The sequence below is a fragment of the Lagenorhynchus albirostris genome, chromosome 8, assembly GCF_949774975.1.
Source record: "Lagenorhynchus albirostris chromosome 8, mLagAlb1.1, whole genome shotgun sequence".
NCBI lineage: Eukaryota > Metazoa > Chordata > Mammalia > Artiodactyla > Delphinidae > Lagenorhynchus > Lagenorhynchus albirostris.
The window spans coordinates 14696492-14723085 of NC_083102.1; the positions used below are offsets into that span (position 1 = coordinate 14696492).

Below are 26594 nucleotides of genomic sequence, written 5' to 3' on the forward strand. Positions count from 1 at the left end.
AAGTGATAGCTAGTGGGAAGCAGCCGCATAGCATACGGAGATCAGCTCGGTGCTTTGTGACCACCTAGAGGGGTGGGATAGGGAGGGTGGGAGGGAGACGCACGAGGGAGGGGATATGGGGATATATGTGTACATATAGCTGATTCACTTTGTTATACAGCAGAAACTAACACAACATTGTAAAGTAATTATACTCCAATAAAGATGTTTTTTAAAAAAGTGTAAATAAAAAGAATTTTAGAATAAATGGATCTTTTTACACAAAACAAAAAAGTCATAAAAATCTTAAATGTTTATGTGCCTAGTAATAGAGCTTCAAAATACGTGAAGCAAAAACTGACAGAACTGCATGCATCTATAAACAAATCTACAATTCTGGTCAGAGATTTCAACACTCCTCTTTCAGTAATTGATAGCAGGGATGCAGTCAACCCTTGAAATTAGTTCTGGGGAACTAATGGGAGTGGGAAGTAAAAGTGGTGAGATGTGAGGGAGGAGAGGGAAAGGAAGAAGCGGAGAGGTTAGGAGCCTAGACCTCATCCTGAGGGCAGTGCCTGGATCCTGAAGGGCTTTGAGCAGGCTAGAGACATCATTAGGTGCGCCTTTTGGAAAGATTGCTCTCATTTTACCCTGGAGAGTGGTTTGTCACAGTGCAAGAGAGGAAGAATCAACATGGCTTCAGCATGTTTAATTGCTGATGGCACTGAGCCAGTGTAGGAGGAGAGCTTGCTGATACAGGAAAGGGGATCCAGAGTACTGGTGGAGGAATTATCTTCAGAAATGAAGGGATATATTTCTTCCAGTTTAATGGGAGGGAGAAAGAATTGGGTGCAAGTACAATCCGGTTTGTAGTTGGGTGGCAGTACATTGCAGGACCACCCATCTCATGGTTTCTATTCTCACAGTAGAGAAAGCAGAGTCATATGTTGAGAATGAGACAAGTGTGGCAAGGCAAGGCAAGAGGGTTGAGGGAGAGTAGAAATTTGAAATACTTATCATGGAGAATGAGAGAAAACAGATTAGGGATGGCGTAATTACTTAGCATTGAGGCCGCTGTTCAGACTGACGATCGTGAAGTTATAGTGGCACAGATTAAAGTCCTGTAGTTTTGTTTATCAGCATTCAGATACCCAGGTGTAGACAAGGAGAAAACAGGCAGTTGGAGTGATCTGGAGCTGGGGCTTTATCAGGCATGTGTGATGAAAGGACAACTGGGAAGAGATGTTGTGCAGATCAGAGGGTGCATTTGAAGCGATGATAGACGATACACTGAAAGGGAAAGTAGTGGGCAAGTAAACATGCTGGAGCTTTGTAGATTCTTCCTCTCAAATCTACCCACTGCATTACACTGGTCGGAGCCATCATCATCTCTCACCAAGATTATTGGAAGGTTTCCTAGTCATCTCCCTGCCTGTGGTCTTGAAAGTAGGATGTCAGGGTGGTGGCTGACAAGTGAAATGCTGTTTATTGGTGTTGAGCAGACTGAGAAGCTGAGAGGCTAACACAGTAGATGCATCCTGTGGGTGACAGGAGGACTTGGAGTGAAGAGGGAGACCTTCCAGGAGCCTTTTTGCTTAGTCGCGTTTTTCCAAAAGGAGAGCTCTCATCTCACTTCCCGACCTGAACTTGTTTGCTGCTGGCATCTCCGTGTTGCTTCTCTTTGCTCCTTGAATTGTTCAGCGCAGAAATTTGTGGCCATCTTAATCTCTCCCTTTCTGATAGAAGATGTATATGTCATAGCCTCTAGGAAGCGTAAATAGTTCTTGGCATTCAACCACTTTTTCTGAATCATTTTCCGCCCTTAATAACCAACGTCCATTTTATCTTTGGATTCAGTTCTTTCATTCACTTCAGGGAAACTTTCTTTTCTTTTATTTCTGAAATAATTGTCTTACTCTGTTCTATTTATCGGAGTTGAAGGTACCAATTATTTTTATGTTGGCTCATCTTGGTCTCTTTTCTGTATCTATCATTTATCTCTAGCTGCTTTAGCTACTTTGTTCTTTTTTCTCTGCCTTCAGTTATGGTTATCGTGGGCCTTTTCTCTGTGGCATTGATTTGCTTTTAAACCGTATCTGTTCTTTTCCCCATTAGTTGATTTCTTAAAGTCATACTGGCATTATTTTGGTCCTCACATTATTTCCATAGTTCTGTGGTCTCCCATTGTGTTGTTTTATTACCACATCTTTGAAGTTAGAAAGAGGAATGGCTATTCTTATTAAGTTAGGGGCCACACTGTGCTGCCAGGATCTTTCTTTCCCCCCTCGGCCACTGCTTTTCTCGGTTTAGGGCATATTTTACCCACTTATTTACTTGCTTGGTTTCTGCTGATCAAGTGCAGCAGTAATTTTTGACAGATCTGTATTACTATTTTTATTCTTTCCTTATTGTTCATGCGTGTTGCAGATTAACGATTCCGTGATAATGCCTTACGCCTCCATCTTAACCAACAACGCAGACCCATGGCAAGATTTTTATAAATACTCTTATCGAGTGGTTTGGATGTGAACTTTTGATGTTACCCTTCATATTTTGATGAGAGTGGTAGCAACTTAATCTAGTGGAAAATCAGAATCATTGGTTGTATTTGGGCATCTCTAATGTAACTTCACTGTGTTTATAAATTGGTTGTAAAGTTACTGTTTGTTGGCAGGAGGAACCTGATCACCATTTATTTGCTCCTGCTGACTGTGGTGAAAAACCACAGGAATGTGGATTTCAGGGTGCCTTCAGTTACCCCATGAACCTGTATTTACCATCTGATGACATTTTTAATTCTTTTCTTGCCAGCATAAAGATGTTAGTTATACGTTGGCGAGTCAGGCCACTTAATAGGTGGTATTTCTGCTTTCCTGAGTAAAGTTAACCTCCGTGGAGTTGTCCTCTAAGTAGCAGGTGTGAATACCTGAGCTAAGATATTTTACAAGCAGACCTTACCGTCTGGTTGCTTAACCTCAGGCCCCTCCAGACTCCACTCACCACTTGCCTTTCTTGCTCTCTTGCCTTGTTTTATACTGTATAGAAAGAAAGGATGCATTAAAAAGGGATTTTTATTCGCCTAGCTGATTGAAACCTTAAAGTTCTCTTTTGTCCTCCAAACTTTTTTACACGTGTGACCCACTTAAAGGAAATGCCTGCCGTCTGTCTGCAATTTTTTTTACAACCTTTTCACTGGGGGCATGTAGTCTCTAGAAAAATAGTATCCTTTTTTTTGCGGTACACGGGCCTCTCACTGTTGTGGCCTCTCCCATTGCGAAGCACAGGCTCCGGACACGCAGGCTCAGCGGCCATGGCTCACGGGCCCAGCCGCTCTGTGGCATGTGGGATCCTCCCGGACCGGGGCACGAACCCGTGTCCCCTGCATTGGCAGGCGGACTCTCAACCACTGCGCCACCAGGGAAGCCCTAGTATCCTTTTTCTGACTACAATAGATTGGAAATGCCTAGCACTACAGTAATAAAACAGTTAAAGAGTAGATAGCTACTTTGCATTGATTTTCTTTTAGTTTATCACTTATTAGATCTTTTGAAATCCTGATAGGTAAACTGTTAAGCCTTGATCCTTGTTTTTGGTTTTATTTTGCATGTGACTATGTTTAAATAGTCCAACTGTGCTGAAAGCACAAGGGCCACTGTAAATAATCTTTATCCAGTCTCAAATTTCTGTTTAATTATTTGGAAAAGGAATTGACACTTCTTTTCGTCCTATTTCTCTCTTCTTCGATAATCCCCTTTGGCTTTTTTACCTCAGTTGAGGAACTCTACAGGGTTCTAACCTTTGTCCCTTTGCCAAGGGAGGGGAAGCAGTGAGGGTCAGAGGTGAAGTAATTTGAGCACAGTTTCACGTCTAATAATCCCTTCAGAACTCTGTGAGGTACAGAGATTATTCTGTACTTCTTGGCCTAAGGAAATATACCAAGAGAAGTGGAGTAGTTTGGTCAGTGTGTCTGACTCCAAAGCTCCTACTCCCCACCTCCCCGCACCAAACCCCGCAAAGTAGCGATTTATTCAGGAGGGAATTATGGGTGGTGCAGCCCAGTGGTTAAAAGCATTTCAGAAAGATAAATTAGGAGGAAATTGTTTAACTTCCTTGTATGTTGGTTTCATCTGTAAACAGAGATAGTGAGCACTTCTTTGTGTTGCTGTGGACCTGAGTTAGTGTTCATACAGTGCATAACAAAATAATAATTCAGTAAATGGCAGCTTAGAAAAATAAAGATCTAATATTAGAGCAGGTCCAGAAGCAAGGCTGACTTACTAACTTAACTTGGAGCTCCTGATCCTGGACAACCTATTGGTTTAAACTGACTGGAGTTGGATGGATGCTGTCCAGAGTTACTGTCCTGCTAAAATACCTGATTCCAAAATAATGATTCATAGTTGTTGAAAAGAAGTGTTAAAATCCGAGTCCCACGTATGCTAGGGTTAAGATATGTTGATTTCATGAGGAATGCAACATAGGTCTAGGTTTCTTTAAATCTGGGAGACTTCCTTGGTGGCACAGTGGTTAAGAATCTGCCTGCCGATGCAGGGGGCACGGGTTCGATCCCTGGTCGGGGAAGATCCCACATGCCACAGAACAACGAAGCCCAGGTGCCACATACTGAGCCTATGCTCTAGAGCCCAAGAGCCACAGCTACTGAGCCCACATGCCACAACTGCTGAAGCCCGTGTGCCCTAGGGCCCACGTGCCACAACTACTGAGCCCATGTGCTACAACTACTGAAGCCTGCATGCCTAGAGCCTATGCTCTGCAGCAAGAGAAGCCACCGCAGTGAGAAGTCTGAGCACCGCAACGAAGAGTAGCCCCTGCTTGCCGCAACTAGAGAAAGCCTGTGCACAACAACGAAGACCCAACGCAGCCAAAAAAATAAATAAATTCTGGTGCCATCTTGTTTCAGTCAAAGAGCACTTGGTTAGTGCAAGTTAGTTCAAGTAAAAAGAGTTGATTGAAGGATACACGGACACCTTATGGAATTTAAGGGCAGGGCCTTAAATTTTTGGCTGGGTCTCCTTGGTACTAGAAAACTGTCAGAAACTGAAGGTGTTCACTTCACCCTTTAGGGTCTAACTTACGGTTCTCTTTATATTCTTTCTCTTTTTATAGCATTCTACAACATGGTACAGCATTTGCATTGTTTAGTTTCTTGAGTGTATTTGAATTGCTGTTGGGCACCCACTAGATCTGGTGACCATTGTGGCCCATGTTGATAGTCATTTGTACTAAATGTGGCCATTTAAGGACCACCTTTTTAGCAGAAGATACAGGTTTGTAGAGGATAAGCCTACAGAGAAGAGCAGGTGCAGAAACCCTGTCTGTTATTAATATTTTCACAAAAGAAAGAAAGGTCTAGAAACTAGTTGTGTGTTTATTAGCCCAGTTCCCCAAACTGAAACTTCTAGCATTACTTGATGGCAGAATGCCCTGATAGCATGCTAACTTTTTATGAGAAAATAATTCTCTTGGAAGTTGATCCTGCAAATCTAAATTTGTAAGTTTGCTGTTGTCACTTTATAATAAGTATTGAATGTTAATCTTCATCTTCTTTTGAATTTCTTCCAGAGATATGAAGACTATGGAATGGCTCCCCCATCAGGCCCATTACCAAGGTAAGGTTTTTAGGAGAAAATGTATCAGGACTTTCTCACATATGCTGTTTCTTAAATTTTGCAGATTTGTTTCTTTTAGCTAATGTGAGCAGATGAAAAACTCTTGAGTTGTGTGTTATCTTGATCTAACCAGTAGAGGGGGAAAAAAGTTGGAATTTAAGTCCCGCTTCCAGTAGTGACAGACTAGATAATTTGCTGATGATAACTGGAAAAGCTAGACAAGATTTAAAAATAAAAACAAAAAACCAGGTGGCTAACAGGGCAATGAAGCAGTATGGGGCCAAGATCTAGCAAATCCAGAGAGATGAGCCCTGCCTTTCTCCCGCGGATACCTGCTGATTCCAGAGGAGGTGACTGAGAAGCTGAGCAAAACTTTTGATGGACTCATGAGGCTTGCTTAAAAATGCACCGTATCGAAAGTTGTGTGGTACATGTAAAGCCATGTTAGTGGGGCACTTTGATGCCTTGAAAGAATCAAAATATATTTGAAAAGAAAAATGGCTGAAAATCAGTAATCTAAGTGTCTGTCTCAATGTTAAAAAAAAGACCTAATAAACCTAGGGAAGTAGAAGGAAGGAAATAATAAAAATAAGAATAGAAATTAATGAAGTAGAAAACAACTACCATACTAGAGAAGACCAACAAAGCTGAAAGTTAGTTCTTTGAAAAATTCCTAGAAAGAGAAAACCTGAATAGTCCTATAACTATTGAGATTAAAGTCCTTATTAAAATTCTTCCCACAAAGGAAACTTCAGGGCCAGGTGGCTTCAACAGTGAATTCTACCAAACACTGAAGGAATAAAAAGATACCAATGTCATACAAACTCTTCTAAAGAACAGAAAAAAGAGAAAACACTTCTCAACTTGTTTTATGAGACCAGCATAGCCTTGATACCAAAGACAAGAAGGACAAGGACATTGTAAGAAAGGAAACATTAAGGGCCAGTTTCACTCCTGAACATAGATGCCAAAAATTTGAAACTATATATTAGCAAGTATATCCAGCAATATAATCAATAGGATATCTATCATATCATAATCAAATTGGATTTTTTTCCAGCAGTGCAAGAGTAGTTTAAAATTTTTAAAAATCATTGTAATTCTCCACTTTGCAGTGAATAAAGGAGAAAAATGTTCTCATTTCAATAGATAGAACATTTGATAAAGTTCAACATCCATACATGGTAAAAATCTTAGCAAACACAGGATAGAAGCAGACTGATAGTAATCTGATAAAAAGGTATCTTGGCAAATATTGCTTAATGGTGAAATGTTAAAAGCTTTCCTCTTGAGAGCAAGAGCGAGACAAAGAGGCCGGCTTGCATCACTTCCATTCGGCATTGCCCTGTGGGGTCCTGGCCAGTGTAATAAGGCAAGAAAAAGAAACAAAAGGAGTAAGGAATTCAAAGAGAGAAATAATACTGCTATTATTCACAGATGATATAATTTTGTAGCAGAAAAAACTAAAATGTCAACACATGAATTGTTAGAAGTAAGTGACTTTAGCAAGATGGCTAAATAGCAAGATAGTTAAATTACAAGATAGCTGGATACGAAGATTACAGAGATCAGTATACAGCATTATGAGACCAGTATACAAAAATCTATTCTGTTTATGAGCAGTTACAGAAAATAAACAATTTTAAAGATACTATATAAAATAGCGTTCAAAAAAAAAATAGCGTTCAAAAATATAAAATACCTCAGGATAAATCTAACTGAAGATATTCAAGCCTTCTAAAGAAAGATATTCATGGATTGTGCAACTCAGTATTTTTTAAATGTCAATTCTCCCCCAGTGATCTATAGATTTATTGCTGTCCCATTCACAATCCCAGTAGTTTGTTGGGTTTTTTAATACATGGAAATTGACAAACTCACTCTGAAATGTATGTGGAAATGCAGAGGGCCAAGAACAGACAAGACACTTTGAGAAAGAAGAATGAGATGTTAGGATTGTTCTAAATGTTATAAACTACTGTCAAGGAATTAAGAGTGTGGTATAAAGCAAGACAAATAGACCATTAGAACAGAAGAGAGGGTTGGTAATTCAGACCCACATGTGAATAGACAGTTGATTTATTGCAGTGAAGGAATTGTTAATAAACAGATTTAGTCTCAGAAATCATATTCAACTATCCCTTTAATGATCGGAAGTCACACAGAAGTAGGAATGTTATCTGCTTCCTCCTTACTTTTTCTTTTTTTAAAAATTTATTTATTTATTTATTTTTGTTTGCATTGGATCTTTGTTGCTGTGTGTGGGCTTTCTCTAGTTGTGGCAAGCGGGGGCTACTCTTTGTTGCGGTGTGTGGCTTCTCACTGCAGTGGCTTCTCTTGTTGGGGAGCACGAGCTCTAGGTGCCCGGGCTTCAGTAGTTGTGGCACGTGGGCTCAGTAGTTGTGGCTCGCGGACTCTAGAGCCCAGGCTCAGTAGTTGTGGTGCACGGGATTAGCTGCTCCACGGCATGTGGGATCTTCCCGGACCTGGGCTCAAAGCCGTATCCCCTGCATTGGCAGGCGGGTTCTTAACCACTGCGCCACCAGGGAAACCCACTTTTTCTTTTATTTGCCCTCATTTTCAGCAGGATTTCTTTTATTTTTCCCCAACCCTCCTCCCCCACCAAGGCAGTGTTTTGTGGTCCAAAAGCAACAAAGGAAACAGGTAGAGATTAGGTGATCCCGGGCAGAAGCTAATGATAGGGGGACCAGGTGACCTGACTTGCCCAGTTCAGCCCTAATTTACAGCTGTTGTTCAGTGTAATTATTAATAAATTTCACTCTCAAAAGTGTTCTGGTTTGGATAATAAATTTTACGGTCACCCAAGATAAAAGATTCTAGAGTATTTGGAGTGCACTGAACTATCTGAGCACACAATTTAGGATTAAAAGGATGCAAATGTAGGCAGGAGGGTGCTTATTGACTGGGTAAAGCAGAAATAAGTAAAGGACAAGAGTTCCTGGGTGGATGGTCCAGAGATTATGATTAGGTTAGGTGAGCTCCAGTTTACAGATCTGGAAGAAGGAGTGTGCATTGGCTAAGCTCTTAGATATGTAAGGCCAGAGAGGTCAGACATCTGTTTCCGAGGTCAATCTAAAACAGCAGCATTTATTTAAAGAGATTAATATAGGTAGCCTGAGTTTCAGTTTATGAGCTGTACTCCAGAAATCACAGTATAGAATAAGGGCAAGTTGGTGTACTTTCTCATCGAACAGGTGTAATCTATTAATTACTAGTTAACTGTCATTTGCAAGAAACTGTAATTAAATTATCATCTTTTTTTATTCTTAAATTTCTTTAGAAGAGTGGTTCTCAGGGTGAGATTCTTAGATCCCTAGAAGGTCCTTGAGAACTGTTCAGGGAGGTCTGTCAGGTTAACACTATTTTTTATAATAATATTGTTATCTGACTTCTCTCATTCAGTTGACCCTTGCACCAAGGTGCGAAAGCAATGGTGGGTGAAACTGTGGTGCCTTAGCATGAATCCAGACAGTGGCACCCAGCTGTTGACGGACTCGCTCCAGTGTTCTTCACTGCTGGGCAATCACAGCTTTTTTTTTTTTTTTTTTTTTTGCGGTATGCGGGCCTCTCCCTGCTGTGGCCTCTCCCACTGCAGAGCACAGGCTCCAGACGCACAGGCTCAGCGGCCATGGCTCACGGGCCTAGCTGCTCCGCGGCATGTGGGATCTTCCCGGACCGGGGCACGAACCCGTGTCTCATGCATCGGCAGGCGGACTCTCAACCACTGTGCCACCAGGGAAGCCCCACAGCTTTTTTTTAAATGCCAGTTTTATGTTAGTATGTCATTGATGAAGTAGTAAAAATTAATTTTATTAAACCTAGACCCTTGAGTCTCTAACAGTCTGGGTGACAAAAGAGGAGATGCATATAAAGCACTTCTGCTGAATATGGCCTTTTGAAGAAAGGCACTTGTTCACTTGTTTGAGTCGAGAATTGAACTAACTGGTGCCGTGTTTTTGCTTGAACAAACAGCCAGCGGACTTGGGTGTTTGGCCTCGAAAATGAACCTGTCACTTCAAGGAAAACAACTGACAGCATTTGTTGCCAATAATAAAATTGAGCTTTCAGGTGAAAATTAGAATTTTGGAAATTTGTCTGCCACCGTGCAATTGACAGCTTCCTAGTACTTAAAGCCTTCTCTGATGAGCTCAATGGTGATATTAATGAATGTGATTTGGGGTTACTGTAAAATAAAATGTGTCAATAAAATAAAAGTCTGCATAACTCATTGAACCAGTATTTTCCAAATGACCAATGTCGTAAAACCATGCATAGGTCTATTCAAAGTGCAAGAAAGACCAGTGGTTTTAATGTAACAGAGATGAAAAGTTCATTGATACTGTTTCAGAGTCTGTATTGCCACTCACCCTTAAGGAAATATTGTTGAGTTCTGGTGTGGTTTCAAAGAAGAATATTTAACCGAAATACTATTTGAATATTATCTGGAAAGGCTATTAAAATCTTCCTCCTTTTCCCAACTACATATTTATGTGAGGTGAGCTTTTCTTCTTAAAATAACTGATGGCAACTGATTGAATACAAAGTTTATGAGAATCTAGATGTCTCCTCTTAAGGACATTTTTTTAAAATGTAGAATTCTTCTCATTTAATTTTTTTTGAGGGGGGTGGAAAATATAGTTAATTTTTTTAAAAATGTTGACATGTAATAGGTTTAATAATGTTATTTTTAAATGAATTTTTAATTTTTTCAGTTTTAATTTTGAACATGAAAACTATCTATAGATACGGTACGCATAAACAAAAGCTCTCGGGAGTCCTCATTTTTATGAGTGCAAACGGGTCCTAGAACTAAATAGTTTGAGAACCACTGCTTTAGAGCACTGGTTTTTAGCCTTGATGAAGCTCAGGATCATCAGTGGAGCTTTAAAAACTACCAGTGTCTAGGTCTCACGTCTAAAGGGTCTGTTTTCGTTGGTCTCGGGTGCAGCATGGGCTCCCCAGGTAACGCTACCATGCGGCCAAGGTTGAGAACCACCCCTTTAGTTGGGCGCTGGAGGTGAACGGGCCCCGGGGCTTGAGCCACACCCTCTTTGGGTCTGTAAACTAGAGCATTTCTTCTTCAGTCATCCAGCGGATTGGACAAGCATCAGCTGTGTTCCAGCATGTATACTGGATGGCATATATACTTTTCATAGCCCTGGAGATTTGTCAGTGAGCAAAGAGAGTCCCTGCCCTCAGAGGGCTCAGAGCCCATCTTTTATTTTCCTAGTTCATTTCCTTCCTTTTGGAGTCTGATGCTTTAATAAGAGGAGCCATTACATGTTAAATAATTTCTTTTGCTATTTTCTCATTTTCTGGAGAATATACAGTTTTATAATGTCATCAAATAACTAGTTTAGGCCAATTCCAAATTTGCGATAATTGGTGGATAATGATCCAGTATGGTCTTTTTGGCAGTGCTTGTATTTTACATTGTCTGTCAGTCAATCAACAAAACAAAGAATGTATCCTGATAGCCTACATGATTTCCCATACCTTGCAGGTGCTGTGCTTTGCAGTGGGTCTTGTCTCCCTTATTAATTGTTTTGTATTTGAACCTTGTTGCATAGCACTTATACCAAACAATATTCAGACATATTCATTTTTAATCTGGAGCCTGCGTTCTGGGAGAGGAGATGGATAATGAGCCAACAGACAAATAGGTCTTATTTTTCCTTAAGGGCTGAGGGTGGACCTAATAAAGTGCCGGAGTCGGGCAAGTGTGGTCCTGACGCTTGGGTGCGCTTTGCTTTCAGACCAGGTTTTGGCCCCGGTTTGCTGCAGTCTGCGGAGCTGCTGCCTGCCGAGCCCCAGCAGCCCCAGGCCTCGTCTGAAGCCACCTCGTGTGCTGCCCGAGGGATCTACCCTGACGAGGTGTCATCGGTGGCCCGGCCTCGGCCTGTCGGGGGCACCACAGGTACACGTGGCTATTTACCTTGCGTTTCTTTTTAGCTAACTTCTGCAGAGATCATTTTCGACTTCCCAGAGCATCAGCATCCCGTTACTGGCCTCTTCCGCCGGTAAGAGCCACGTCCCCTCGGATCCCGGTAAAGATGTAGGGCTAGGGAGGTAGGAAAGGAGAGAGTGGCTGAGATCCCAAGACTGATGGCCTCTGGTTTGTTCCTGAGTAAGTGTCTCGAAAACAGTCCCTTCACATGGAATTCACACCCACACCTCTTCCAGGGAAAACGTTTCTGAAGTCTTACAGTGAACTGAAAGACCTATTTCTGAGTGCTTGCAGTGGCACAAAAACAAGCGTTTATTTTAAAGAAGGCACTTTTCCAGTTTGTAATAAGCAACCTAAAAGTTGATGGAAAGTGACCAGAGGGAGATTTGTGTTTTATTTGGTCATTTCTGGGAGGGTATAACCACTGTTTTCTCCTTGAGCCTTACCTCCCTCATTTTTTCCCTTCTACCTTTATTAATAATCATCTTTTTCTCATTCTAAAGTGTCCTTGTCATTATCCCATGCCTCTATGCCTGTCCCTTCCCTGCTGTCACGCATGGGCAGAGTCGGCAGTGGAGGGCCTGGGGAAGCTGGTGGCCACATGGAACTGTTCTAGGTTTTTTTCCACCTCCTGTTTCATGTCATCATTAAAAGAACAATCCTAGTGTCATTTGTGAGTAACCAGTGCAGTCCTTTACTTGGCAGTTCAACAGTGAAAGGTCACATTTTCTGAAGTTGTCTTCTAATTCATTACTAAACTTTTAAGTCTTTGCACACTGCTTTTCTTTACTTTTAGTATTTAGGTTTGCTTTAATTACCTGTTGGAAGTCAAATAAAATCTATACCAGATTATCTCCACATAGGAAATAAAAGTTCTCAGTTTATGTTCTTGAAAGAACATAAAGTGCCCAATTCCTGGAGCTCTTGAAGCCGGAGAGAGAATATGTTTTATTTTTAAAGGATTCTAAAATATATTTTAACTAGTTGTTTGGGAAACGTTACACATAATGTGGTTTACTTGTAAAACTACAATATTTAGTATATTCAGTGTAAAGATACAGGGAATTTTTTTTCAGACCAAAATTAAAATTTAGGAATTAAAATTTTTTCATATATTCAGTTTTGCTTTTTCAGAAAAAGAGCTATAAATACCAATATTTTAACAATCTTTTTTGTCAGTTTTTGAGATGCACGTAGAAATTTGAGGAAAGGAAGAGCCCTTAGAATTTTGGTAAAGCAAAAAAGGTATAATGGTTTCTGAATTGAGTATCCTCAATAATTATATCCAGATTAGGAATAAATTTATTTTCAGAAAATGAGAAGAAAAGAAAAAAATACATTTGTCTCAGGGTCCCCTGGGAATTTTGTGATACTAGTTGAACCCACAACAAATCCTCATCAAGTTCAGTAGATACTTGACGTTTATGAGGGATTCATTCTGAGATCTTTGTAAATCCCCACATTTTCAAACACTGCTAGACCTCATAGTTGATTTCCCTAATCAGTCCAACAGAAGCGTAAGTGGACCAGCTAAGAGACCCTTTCCAGACCCATAATGAGAGACACTGCTGGTTGTTGACACACAGCACCCAGCATGGCTGAGCTGATATTCTGACAAAGCAGTTGGCCGGTCGGCCTCCACCAGGTTGCCTGAGACCCAATCTTGTGCCCCAGATTACAAATCACTGTTGCCATGTCATGAAACTTCATCTCATGAATAGTTGATACTATGAACACTGATTTGTGCATATCACTCAGTGTTCCCCGAGCTCTTTCCATTTCTTTCTTTTTTTTTTTTTTCTTTCTGTTTCTTGTACAGCTACTCTAAAACGTCCTCAGAGTTCATTATTACTCTGTCTTACTGCATTTTATTAGCAGGGCTCAGAGCCCATCTTTTATTTTCCTAGTTCATTTCCTTCCTTTTGGAGTCTGATGCTTTAATAAGAGGAGCCATTACATGTTAAATAATTCCTTTTGCTATTTTCTCATTTTCTGGAGAATATACCGTTTTATAATGTCATCAAATAACTAGTTTAGGCCAATTCCAAATTTGCGATAATTGATGGATAATTATCCAGTATGGTCTTTTTGGCAGTTCTTGTATTTTGCATTGTCTGTCAGTCAATCAACAAAACAAAGAATGTATCCTGATAGCCTACATGATTTCCCATACCTTGCAGGTGCTGTGCTTTGCAGTGGGTCTTGTTTCCCTCATTAATTGTTTTGTATTTGAACCTTGTTGCATAGCACTTATACCAAACAATATTCAGACATATTCATTTTTAATCTGGAGGAATATAGAAATTATATGTATGAAATATTTGAAGAGGAAGTTATTTTCTAATAATTTGCCATAAGGGATTAAATTGTGTAAAAATTTGAAATGGAAAAAATACTAAGATATACTAGAAAAGTTACTTTTCTGACTATGTAAAATTATCAAATATGTATATGTCTAAAACTTACCAAAAGCAAAAGGAAAGTAGTACCTAGGAAGATTTATAGCAGATATGACCAAGAGGTAATCTTATTATAGAGAATGGCTCATAAATTGATAAATGGGCAAACTGCAAAAGATAAACAGGCAAAGGACAGAAAGAAGGAATGCACAAAAGAAATGTGTGTGTATCATATGAAAGTAAACATGAAAAATGTCCAGTTTTGAAAATGATTAAAGAAATGCAAATTAAAACCATGATGAGCCACCATTTCAATCATGAAATTGTTTTTATAATAATGTGATGTGGTGAAATTAGCATTCGGTTTCTTTATCTGTACAATGGGGATAACTTTAGTACTTACCTCTTACGGTTATTTGATGATTGAAGAAGATAACAAATGTAAAGTGCTTAAAATAGTGCGTGGCATACAACAAATTTTAATAAATATTAGCGGCCATTATTATTACTATTGTATTATTTCCGGTGATGGTGTAAATCGTTAAACTTTCGGAAAGCAGCTTGGCAGTATAACATCCTGAGCCTTTGATTTGGTAAGTTTGGGAATATAGGCTCCCCTCACTGAAGAAACGCAAAATACTGGAGAAAAACTACATGTACAAAGATGTTTATTGGAGCATTATTCAGAATAGCAAACTACTGTGAGCTCCCTCAGTACCCAGTTATAAGGGCATCAGTAGTAAACTGTACAGCTATTTAAAATGAAGAGCTCAGATAGAGCCAGAAAAAGGGAATTTAAGATTTCCTGGTTGCCTCCTATGCATTTGGTACTTGACCTATTTTATCTCTTTTAATCCTTGAAATAACACTGTGAGGTAGACTTTTTAACTTCATTTGAAAAGTGAGGCGTTGAGGCTCAGCTGGAGTGATTACTGGGTGTCCGAGGTCACAGGACTTGTCAGTGGCTGAGCTGCAATGCAAACCCAGGCTTGCTCGGGGTGATGGGCCACTTGAATCATGGGGGAGCTTGTGCTGTCTCGTTAAGTGAACAAAGCAAGATACAGAATCCTGCCTGAACTGTGACCTCAACTACTGTTACAATTTTAACACAAAGGTATGCTTTTCTCCCTATGCAGCTGTCTGAACCTTTATAAGTGATGGGGAACACTGTGCTGCATTTCTGTTCTTTGCAACATTTGCTCAAACAATGTCTGTTGGGCAAACAGTACTGATAGTTTTAATAGTTTTAATACTGTTATGAATCTTCAGTAACTGACAAGCACTCCTGCAGAGTACGTTTTTAAAAATGTATTTGATTAACAGAGGCTGTTAATTAGGCAACTAGAGTAGGAGTAGACTTGAAGATGGAGGGGGCCACCTCCCTTATCTCTGTGAAAACCCTGAACCTTTGTGGGACCAGTCTGAGCATCACAGATGAATTAGATGATCCTAGGAGCATTTGTAAATTGGTATTTTATTTCACAGTGTTTAAAGATCTGTTTTTCCTCCCTCCATCTGTTGAAAAGAGATATTTCCGTATGCCGACGTTGATGGGGGAGAAAAATATGTTGTTTAAAGCCTGGCTTTCACAGCCACACAAGGCCATAGTGAGTCTGAGTGTAGAATGAGTGCTAGAGATCATCTGTCTTTGCTATCAAGTATACCTCAATGAGAAGGCTGGGTGGGTGGCGTTAAATTTTTAATTATGATATGACTAAGTCATGAAAACAATGTGAGTGTAACAAAAATGTACTTTAACATTCTGAATTCACACTCTGCCTGTTAAGGAAACAAAAGCATATTGTATTTTCAGCCCCTTGTTAGTCTGAAAGCCATAAGCAAGAACCAGGTTTCAGCTTCTTCGTGGCTCCAACAGCTTTCACTCCTTTTTTCTGAATCGATAAGGTCATCCTTATTTGTAGCCTCTACAGAAATGAATGGAAGGGCCCTCTGTTATGCCCTTTATTCCCAGTCCTTTGATGTCTGGCTGGGAAAATATGAACATCACTATTAGCCACTGTATTGAAAGGAAGTAAAAGCCTGCAAACCCAGAAACTCATGGTCTGTTTTTCTTAGGAAGTGTCTTCTCTGGAGGTAGAATTGGTGCCACGTTTGAGCAATGCTCGTATCCCCAGGGCGTGCTGTGGTCAGAACCGAAGTGTCTTACTGGGCAGCCTCACCCCCCTACCAGTGTTCACTGGGCCACTCATTGTGTTCCTCCAGGCTCCCAGATCCAGCACCTGACACAGGTGGGAATTGCCAGCAGAATTGGAGCTCAGCCAGTGGAAATCCAACCCGGCAGAGGCAGCCAGTATGGGGGACCAGGCTGGCCTTCGTACGGGGAGGATGAAGCTGGCCGGAGAGAGGCTGTGAGTACCTTGTGTTGGGATCGTCATTGAGAATTCAGACATGATCACTTAGTGTAGCTGCTGCTGCTTCTGCTCGGGGGATCTCTTTTTAAAACCTACATAAAGTTTTAACTCCCCTCACTTTTTTCCCCCTTGAGTGTGTTTTTTTCTTGCAGTTTGTAGATGGGAAATTCCCTCTGACCAGAGTGGGAGAGTATTGGCATTGAAATTTGGGAAAGTATATAATTTTTCTTGAGGTAGCTTTCAGGCTTGAAGTAGTGAGTTTTAAAAAATAACTTAAGAGGGCGGAGTCAACATGGTGGTGTGGGAAGACACCAAGTTAGCGTCTCCTCACAACTAGGGCATCTGCTGGCTGCTGGTGGGGACCCTGACATCCAAGGAGATGGGAGGAACCCCCAAGTGAACCGGTAGGATGTGGAGGGACAGAGGGGGAAGGAGAAGTGGAGGCCAGGCAGGATTGGTGCCCCTGAGGCTGGGGAGAACAGGAGGGGCAGGCGGGAGGGGCCCTCCAGGAGGTGCGGGAGAGGAGCGGAGGGCGATTGCCCTGCCCACTTGGGCATGGGGAGCCTGCTGGTCTACCATATGAGGTCCCCTGCCCTCTGAGAACAGGGTTGGGGGGCACGCCTGGGCCCCTTCTGTTCCTTGAGCCTAAGCCCTGCCCCCCACAGCCCCCAGGGCCTTTTCCAGCCCTGTGGGTCCTCAACATAGGCCCTGCCCACTTGCCCAAACCTAGCCCTTGCTTAGGCCCCACCCTCCACAGCCAAGGCCTTTTCCCTGTTTTTTCTTTTTTTTTCTTTCTTTCTTTTTTTTTCTCTCTTCTCCCTCCTCCTCTTTTTTTACTGTTGTGGTTCCATTGTACCTTCCGGTTGTTGATTCATCTATATTTTTATTTTTATATTCTTTCTAACATATCTGTTAGTTTCCTAGTCTAATTTTATTTTTTACTTTGTTATTGTTCTCTCTCTCTTTTTTTTTTTTTTTTTTGCCACCCCACGTGGCTTGCGGGATCTTGGTTCATGAGCTGGGGACCGGGCCGAAGCTCCTGCGGTGGGAGCTCCATGTCAGAACCACTGGATAGCAAATAACCTCAGACCCCAGGGAATAATCGTTGGCGTGAGGTCTCACGGGGTCTCTCATCTCAGCACCAAGACCCAGCTCTACCCGATAGCCTACAAACTCCAGCGTTGGAAGCCTCAGGCCAGACAACCAGTAAGACAGGATCACAATCCCACTCATTAAAAAAAAAAAATGAGACAGCCAAAAAATATGTCACAGATGAAGGAACAAGGTAAAAACCTACGAGACCAAATAAATGAAGAGGAAATAGGCAATCTACCTGAAAAAGAATTCACAGTAATGATAGTAAAGATGATCCAGAATCTCAGAAATAGAATGGAGGCATGGATTGAGAAAATAGAAGAAATGCTTAACAAAGATCCAGAAGAACTAAAGAACAAGCAAACAGATGAACAACACAATAACTGAAATGAAAAATACATTAGAAGGAATCAATAACAGTAACTGAGGCAGAAGAACGGATAAGTGAGCTGGAAGACAAAATGGTGGAAATAACTGCTGAGGAACAGAATAAGGAAAAAAGAATGGAAAGAAGACAGTCTCAGAGACCTCTGGGACAACAGTAAATGCACCAACATTCGAATTATAGGGATCCCAGAAGAAGAAGAGAAAAAGAAAGGGTCTAAGAAAATATTTGAAGAGATTATAGTCGAAACTTCCCTAACATGGGGAAGGAAATAGTCACCCAAGTCCAGGAAGCACAGAGTCCCATACAGGATAAACCCTAGGAAAAACACACCAAGACACATATTAATCAAAGTAACAAAAATTAGTAAATAGCTAGTGGGAAGCAGCCGCATAGCACAGGGAGATCAGCTCGGTGCTTTGTGACCGCCTGGAGGGGTGGGATAGGGAGGGTGGGAGGGAGGGAGACGCAAGCGGGAAGAGATATGGGAATATATGTATGTATATAACTGATTCATTTTGTTGTGAAGCTGAAGCTAACATACCATTGTAAAGCAATTATACTCCAATAAAGATGTTAAAAAAAAAAAAAGTAACAAAAATTAAATTCAAAGAAAAAATATTAAAAGCAGCAAGGGAAAACAAAAAATAACATACAAAGGAACCCCCATAAGGTTATCAGCTGATTTTTCAGCAGAAACTATGCAGGCCAGAAGGGAGTGGCAGGGTATACTTAAAGTGATGAAAGAGAAAAACCTACAACCAAGATTACTCTACCCAGCAAGGATCTCATTCAGATTCGATGGAGAAATCAAAAGCTTTTCAGACAAGCAAAAGCTAAGAGACTCCAGCACCACCAAACCAGCTTTACAACAGATGCTAAAGAAACTTCTCTAGGTGGGAAACACAAGAGGAGAAAAGGACCTACAAAACCAAACCCAAAACAATTAAGAAAATGGTAATAAGAATATACATAATAATAACCTTGAAAGTAATTGGATTAAATGCCCCAACCAAAAGACACAGATACAAAAACAATACCCATATAAAATGGGTCTGAATGGATACAAAAACAAGACCTATATATATGCTGTCTACAAGAGATCCACTTCAGACCTAGGGACACATACAGACTGAAGGTGAAGGGATGGAAAAAGATATTCCATGCAAATGGAAATCAAAAGAAAGCTAGAGTAGCAATACTCGTATCTGATAAAATAGAGTTTAAAATAAAGACTATTACAATACAGAGAAGGACACTACATAATGATCAAAGGATCAATCCAAGAAGAAGATATGACAATTATAAATGTTTATGCACCCAATATAGGAGCACCTCAATACATAAGGCAAATGCTAACAACCATGAAAGGAGAAACCAACAGTAGCACAATAATAGTAGGGGACTTTAACATTCCACTTAACACCAATGGACAGATCATCCAAACAGAAAATAAGGAAACACAAAGCTTTAAATGACACAATAGACCAGATAGATTTAATTGATATTTATAGAACATTCCACCCCAAAGTGGCAGAATACACTTTCTTCTCAAGTGCACATGGAACATTCTCAGGATAGATCACATCTTGGGTCACAAATCAAGCCTCAGAAAATTTAAGAAAATTGAAATCATATCAAGCATCTTTTCTGACCACAATGCTATGAGATTGGAAATCAGTTACAGGGAAAAATCTGTAAAAAACACAAATACATGGAGGCTAAACAGTGCTCTACTAAGTTACCAAGAGATCACTGAAGAAATCAAAGAAGAAATAAAAAAATACATAGAAACAAATGATAACGAAAACACAATGACCCAAAACCTATGGGATGTAGCAAAAGCAGTTCTAAGAGGGAAGTTTATAGCAATTCAGTCTCACCTCAAGGAAAATAAAAATCTCAAACAATCCACCCCTACACTTAAAACAACTAGAGGAAGAACAAAGAAAACCCAAAGTCAGTAGAAGAAAGAAATCATAAAAATCAGAGCAGAAATAAATGAAATAGAAACAAAGAAAACAGCAGCTAAGATCAATAAAATTAAAGCTGGTTCTTTGAGAAGATACTTATCAAGAAAAAAAGGGAGAGGATGCAAATCAATAAACTTAGAAATGAAAAAGGAGAAATCACAACTGACACTGTAGAAATACAAAGGATTATAAGAGACTACTACAAACAACTATATGCCAGTAAAATGGACAACCACGAAGAAATGGACAAATTCTTGGAAAGATACAATTTTCCAAGACTGAACCAGGAAGAATTAGAAAATATAAACAAACCTATCACAAATAATGAAATTGAAACCGTAATTAAAAACCTTCCAACAAACAAAAGTCCAGGACCAGATGGCTTCACAGGCAAATTCTATCAAACATTTAGAGAAGAGCTAACACTGATCCTTCTCAAACTCTTCCAAAAAATTGCATAGGGAGAAACACTCCCAAATTCATTCTATGAAGCCACAATCACCCGGATACCAAAACCAGCAAAAGATATCACACAAAAAAATTATAGACCAATATCACTGATGAAGATAGATGCAAAAATCCTGAACAAAATACTAGCAAACAGAATGCAACAACACATTAAAAGCTTCATGCACCATGATCAAGTAGGATTTATCCCAGGGATGCAAGGATTCTTCAGTATATACGTAGATCAATCAATGTGATACACCACATTAACAAATTAAGGAATTAAAACCACATGATCCTCTCAATAGATGCAGAAAAAGCTTTTGACAAAATTCAGTTCAAAATTCATTTATGATAAAAAACTCTCCAGAAAATGGGCATAGAGGGAACCTACCTCAACATAATAAAGGTCATATATGACAAACCCACAACAAGCATCATACTCAGTGGTGAAAAACTGAAAGCATTTCCACTAAGATCAGGAACAAGACAAGGATGACCACTCTTGCCACTCTTATTCAACATAGTTTTGGAAGTCCTAGCCACGGCCATCAGAGAAGAAAAAGAAATAAAAGGAATACAAATTGGAAAAGAAGAAGTAAAACTGTCACTGTTGGCCGATGACATGATACTATACATAGAGAATCCTAAAGATGCCAGCAGAAGACTACTAGAACTAATCAGTGAATTTGATACGGTTGCAGGATACAAAATTAATGCATATAAATCTCTGGCATTCCTGTACATCAACAATGAAAAATCAGAAAGAGATATTAAGGAAACAATCCCATTTACCATCGCAAGAACAACAACAAAATACTTAGGAATAAACCTCCCTAAGGAGGCAAAAGACTTGTACTCATAAAACTATAAAACACTGATGAAAGAAATCAAAGATGACATAAACAGATGGAGAAATATACCATGTGCTTGCATTGGAAGAATCAATATTGTGAAAATGACTATACTGTCCAAACCAATCTACAGATTCAGTTTAATCCCTATCAAACTACCAATGGCATTCTTCACAGAATTAGAACAAAAAATTTTGCAATTCGTATGGAAACATAAAAGACCCCGAATAGCCAAAGCAATCTTGAGAAAGAAAAATGGAGTTGGAGAAATCAGGCTCCTTGACTTCAAACAATACCACAAAGCTACAGTAATCAAGACAGTGTGGTACTCGCACAAAAACAGAAATATAGATCAACAGTACAGGATAGAATGCCCAGAGTTAAACCCACGCACATATGGGCACCTAATTTACGACAAGGGAGGCAAGAACATAACAGTGGAGAAAGTACAGCCTCTTCAATAAGTGGTGTTGGGAAAACTGGACAGCTACATGTAAAAGAATGAAATTAGAACATCACCTGACACCATACACAAAAATAAACTCCAAATGGATTAAAGACCTAAATGTAAGACCAGACACTATAAAACTCTTAGAGGAAAACATAGGAAAAACACTCTTTGACATAAACCACAGCAAGATCTTTTTTGACCCACCTCTTAGAGAAATGGAAATAAAAACAGAAATAAACAAATGGGACTTAATTAAATGTAAAAGCTTTTGCACAGCAAAGGAAACCATAAACAAGACAAAAAGACAACCCTCAGAATGGGAGAAAATATTTGCAAATGAAACAATAGACCAAGGATTAATCTCCAAAATATACAAGCAGTTCATGGAGCTCAATATCAAAATACAAACAATCCAATTAAAAAAATGGGTGGAAGACCTAAATAGACATTTCACCAAGGAAGACATACAGATGGCCAATAGGCATGTGAAAAGATGCTCAACATCACTAATCATTAGAGAAATGCAAATCAAAACTACAATGAGGTATCACCTCACAGCAGTCAGAATGGCCATCATCAAAAAATCTACAAACAAAAAATGCTGGAAAGGGTGTGGTGAAAAGGGAACCCTCCTGCACTGTTGGGAATGTAAATTGATACAACCACTATGGAGAACAGTATGGAGGTTCCTTAAAAAACTAAAAATAAAGCTACCATATGACCCAGCAACCCCACTACTGGGCATATACCCTGAGAAAACCATAATTCAAAAAGAGACATGTACCACAGTGTCCACTGCAGCTCTATTTACAGTAGCCAGGACATGGAAGCAACCTAAGTGTCCATCAACAGATGAATGGATAAAGAAGATGTGGTGCATATATACAATGGAATATTACTCAGCCATAAAAAGAAACGAAATTGGGTTATTTGTAGTGAGGTGGATGGACCTAGAGTCTGTCATACAGAGTGAAGTATGTCAAAAAGAGAAAAACAAATACTGTATGCTAACACATATATATATAGAATCAAAAAAAATGATGCTGATGAACCTAGTTGCAGGACAGGAATAAAGATGTAGTCATAGAGAATGGACTTGAGGACACAGGGTGGGAGGGCAAAGCTGGGGCAAAGTGAGAGTGGCATTGACATATATACACTACCGAATGTAAAATAGTTAGCTAGTGGGAAGCAGCAGCATAGCACAGGGAGATCAGCTCGGTGCTTTGCGATGACCTAGAGGGATGAGATAGGGAGGATGGAAGGGAGGCTCAAGAGAGAGGGGATATGGGGACATATGTATGTGTATGGCTGATCCACTTTGTTGTACAACAGAAACTAACAGTATTGTGAAGCAATTATACTCCAATAAAGATCCATTAAAAAAACTTAAAAATAATAAAAGCAATATTCATTATGAAAAATCTGCAAGAGGCCTAAGAAACAGTTACTTTTCCTACCATTTTTTTCAATTATGGTCAACATAAAATTTACCGTTTGAACCATTTTTAAGTGTACACCTCAGTGGTTTTAAATGCGTTTGTAATATTATGCAACGATCCCACCATCCATCTCCATAGCTCATTTCATCTGAAAAACTGAAATTCTATACCCATTAAACCCAAACTCCCCATTCGCCGCTCCCCCCAACTCCAGGCAAGCACCATCCTACTTTCTGCCTCTATAATTTTGACCTTTAAGGAGTGTGTTTGAACCTCTAAAATCTGGACTTGATCTTTGGTGTGATCACTATATAAATATTCTTGATCTCACATACCTCCTTGCTCTCCATTTGAGCTTTATTGTTGGTTTGTTAATGTCATTTCCATTATAACCACCGTGAGTAGGTGCCTTTGCCGTAAGCAAACTGTTTGGGACATCGCAATACATAAGTCATCTTTCGGAGGCTTCTTATCACTGTGGTCACTCCTTGAAAGGAATGGAATCAATACGGGCACCGGTAATTTCTACAAATGCTTTCATTTTTCTCAAGAATTTTATACCGAAGGGGATTAAATTAATGAATTTGAAAACACAAACCAAAATAATATTTTTTGTTTTATCCTCATCACTCTGCCTCAGCTTTCGTTGCACTTACATGCTTTTCCAGCAGATACAGTACATTCCCTTTGTGACTGGTTGCTTTTACTCAGTGGAAAGAAATTAACTTTAGGATATATGTTCCCCTGAAAGACACATGGCTATCCTTATAGTCTCAGGTCTCTGCTTTCCATTTGCTGACAGTTTGCTTTTTCTGTGCCCAGCTTAGCTTCCTGAGGTGTTCTGGGTTTTCCCGTCAAATCCGACATGCACTTTTAGAGGGCCTCTCGGTCATGATGTGGAGAAGTGAAATGTAGAAGTTTTTCTAGGGCTTGACTGTCATGTTTACCAGGCTATCAGGTTGCTCTTCGCACAAGTGAAACCACAGACGTAGTGTGTGTGTGTGTATGTAAAGAGATTTTTCATTGAAAAAATATGGAAAAAAATCACTGAAAAGTATAATTCTTTCAAAGGAATGCTTGATCTGTATTTTGCCAACGTCAGCAAAACTATTGTATGTTTTAGCGCAGATAGCTTTTTAAAGAAAAGGCTCTACAGAGCACTGATACACAGACACACGGACAGACAGGACGGAAGATGACTTTGTGGTCTCGTCGCTGTCCCGTGGGCCCAGTCTGTGTTCTCATCACACCTTCCTTGGGCTCTGGACTCTGAGCAAAGGCAGTTGCTGTTCCCGTCGGTCCGTCTGCCAATATGTGCTTATCCCTTTGAGCAGACATCTTCATCCAACCTTCCCATCCGTGGGCTGCTCTGGCCTCCCTCTCTGTCCAGCTCTTTAGGGCCCTTCCTGGTTCCCCAGCAGCCCACTCACTTCCACACACGGCAGCGCAGGGATTAGCCAGTGGGGCCGACTCCACATTCATTCTTTCTGTCTGTCTTTAAGCAAGTGCTTATAGGCCCTTGTTTTCTGTTTTTTAAAAAAATATTTATTTAGGCTGGGCTGGGTCTTAGTTGTGGCATGTGGACTCTTAGTTGTGGCATGTGGACTCTTAGTTGTGGCATATGGACTTCTTAGTTGCGGCATGTGAACTCTTATTTGCGACATGCATGCAGGATCTTGTTCCCCAGCCAGGGATCGAACCAGGGCCCCCTGCATTGGGAGCACGGAGTCTTACCCACTGGACCACCAGGGAAGTCCCTAGGCCCTTGTTTCATGGGCTTCTTTATTGTACTGCTCTCCCTCGAGCAATTTGTCTGCAGTTACTTCTCTCCATCCCTGTCCTGGGAGGCTGAGTTGTTGGGTGGGAGATGGGCAGAGCACGTCCAATGCCAGTTTGCATCTGATCTTCCCTTCTGGTTTCACGTGGGAAGTACAGTAACGTTTGCCATGTTTTTCAGACACATGTGCTCGGACATCAGGAGTATTCGTCACCGCTGTTCCAGGTGCCAAGGACTTCAGGTCGGGAGCCCTCGGCTCCTCCTGGGAACCTCGCGCACAGGGGGCTGCTGGGCGCCGGGCTGGCCTACCCTGCCAGCTCCACGGAAGACCTCCAGCCCAGCCACTCCTCAGCCTCTCTCATCAAAGCTATCCGCGAGGAGCTGCTCCGGCTATCCCAGAAGCAGACCACCGTGCAGAACTTCCACAGCTGATCGGCCCCACCTTGCAGATTTGCCAAGTATCCGCTTCCCGTGGAAGCAAGACTAAAAGGAAATCAACTGAGCAGGTGTCTGGAAGAGGACAAGCATCTCCTGGGCTGAGGGCCCAAGTAAGGGAACGAGTTGCAATTGTAAAAGATGCCATAAGTCACGTGACAGCTCATGATGTTTTTAATACGTTGGCAATTTTGTGACCACCTGGGTTCAGTTGAAATGTATGTACTTTTGGCTAAAAGCCAGCAGCACTTCACGAAAGACGAACCACGATTCTAAGCTAATGAAGTGACTAAGTTAGTCTCTTTTTTAAAGGTGAAAGATGAAAATGTGTAGATGGTGTAGGGATTAAAGGAATCTAGTATTTCCGTGGGAAGATGTGATTCAGACTGGTTTGTACAATGAACCTGCTGCTTTGTTTTCTGAGAAAAGAGAGTTGAAGACATTCACAACTTAATTTCCCTCTTTTCCTCCATAGGAACTTATTTTAATAGTAATATTAACAACATGAATAGTAAGACTGTTTGGGAATTTAAAGAGCTACTAGCGAGAAACCAAATGCTAGATTGTAGAGCCTGATGATTCCAAACGAAGCCATCGACTGCATTTTCCTTCTACTTCTGGTGCTACAGCTCCAAGAGCCCTTCACGTCGTCTGTGAAATGCAACTTTGGCTTTCTCAGTGGAAGGATATGTGGAAGGTTTCATTTTGTTCTAGAAAGGGGGAAAAAAAAAGCCTCCCAAAATGGAAAAAGCTTAATATTTATTTGGTTTTTCAAAATACATATCAAAGTTTAGATTTACATTCTTAATTGTATTTGTGGTTTGTGAATCGGACACATGCAACTGCTCATTGCATCTCATTTGAGTACATGTCTTCATCCAGGCCAGGCCTAAAGAAAGAGGCTTTCAGGAGGTCCTAATGGATCCTTGCACTTTGCTGATGAGTTGCTCCCAAATTATGTTTGAATGAGAAATCTTACATAAGCGAAAATGATCTGTCAGAATTCCTAGGACCACTGAATGGTTGGTTATCTATGGATGCCTTCATGGTAATCACATTCCCTGTGTTCGAGACCTGGAAATGAAACTGAGTTCCGTTCAGCCTCTTCGTAATGAGTCAAGAAAGGAAAGAAGAGCTTTGAGACCACGAGGGAGAAAAAATGTTCCTTCTAATTTCTGATTCTGTTGTCCCTGACTCCGTCTAGTGACTGTTAAAACCGTCTTTGGGCCCAACAGAGGGGTCCTCCCACTTGAGATTGACCCCTGAAGGAAACATGTCTCCCCTTCCCAAAGTGGAGTAAGGAATAGAGTAACAAGGGCTGTTCTGTTTTCTGGGACCTGAGTGAAATGAAGAAGAAAAACAGACTTAGAATTTCCATGAATCCTTT

General features: G+C 40.5%; 1 protein-coding gene across 1 annotated transcript in view; it reads left to right on the plus strand.

The window, feature by feature from the left end:
• The window catches only part of KIAA1549 (KIAA1549 ortholog), an 84169-nt gene extending 58161 nt beyond the window's left edge, over window positions 1–26008 (plus strand). The window contains exons 16-19 of the mRNA XM_060156582.1: window positions 5563–5609; window positions 11387–11547; window positions 16200–16345; window positions 24953–26008. Of these exons, the coding sequence (XP_060012565.1) occupies window positions 5563–5609; window positions 11387–11547; window positions 16200–16345; window positions 24953–25204 (606 nt within the window). The 3' untranslated portion in view covers window positions 25205–26008. The remainder of the gene's footprint in view (window positions 1–5562; window positions 5610–11386; window positions 11548–16199; window positions 16346–24952) is intronic.
• Window positions 26009–26594: the final 586 nt, after the last annotated feature.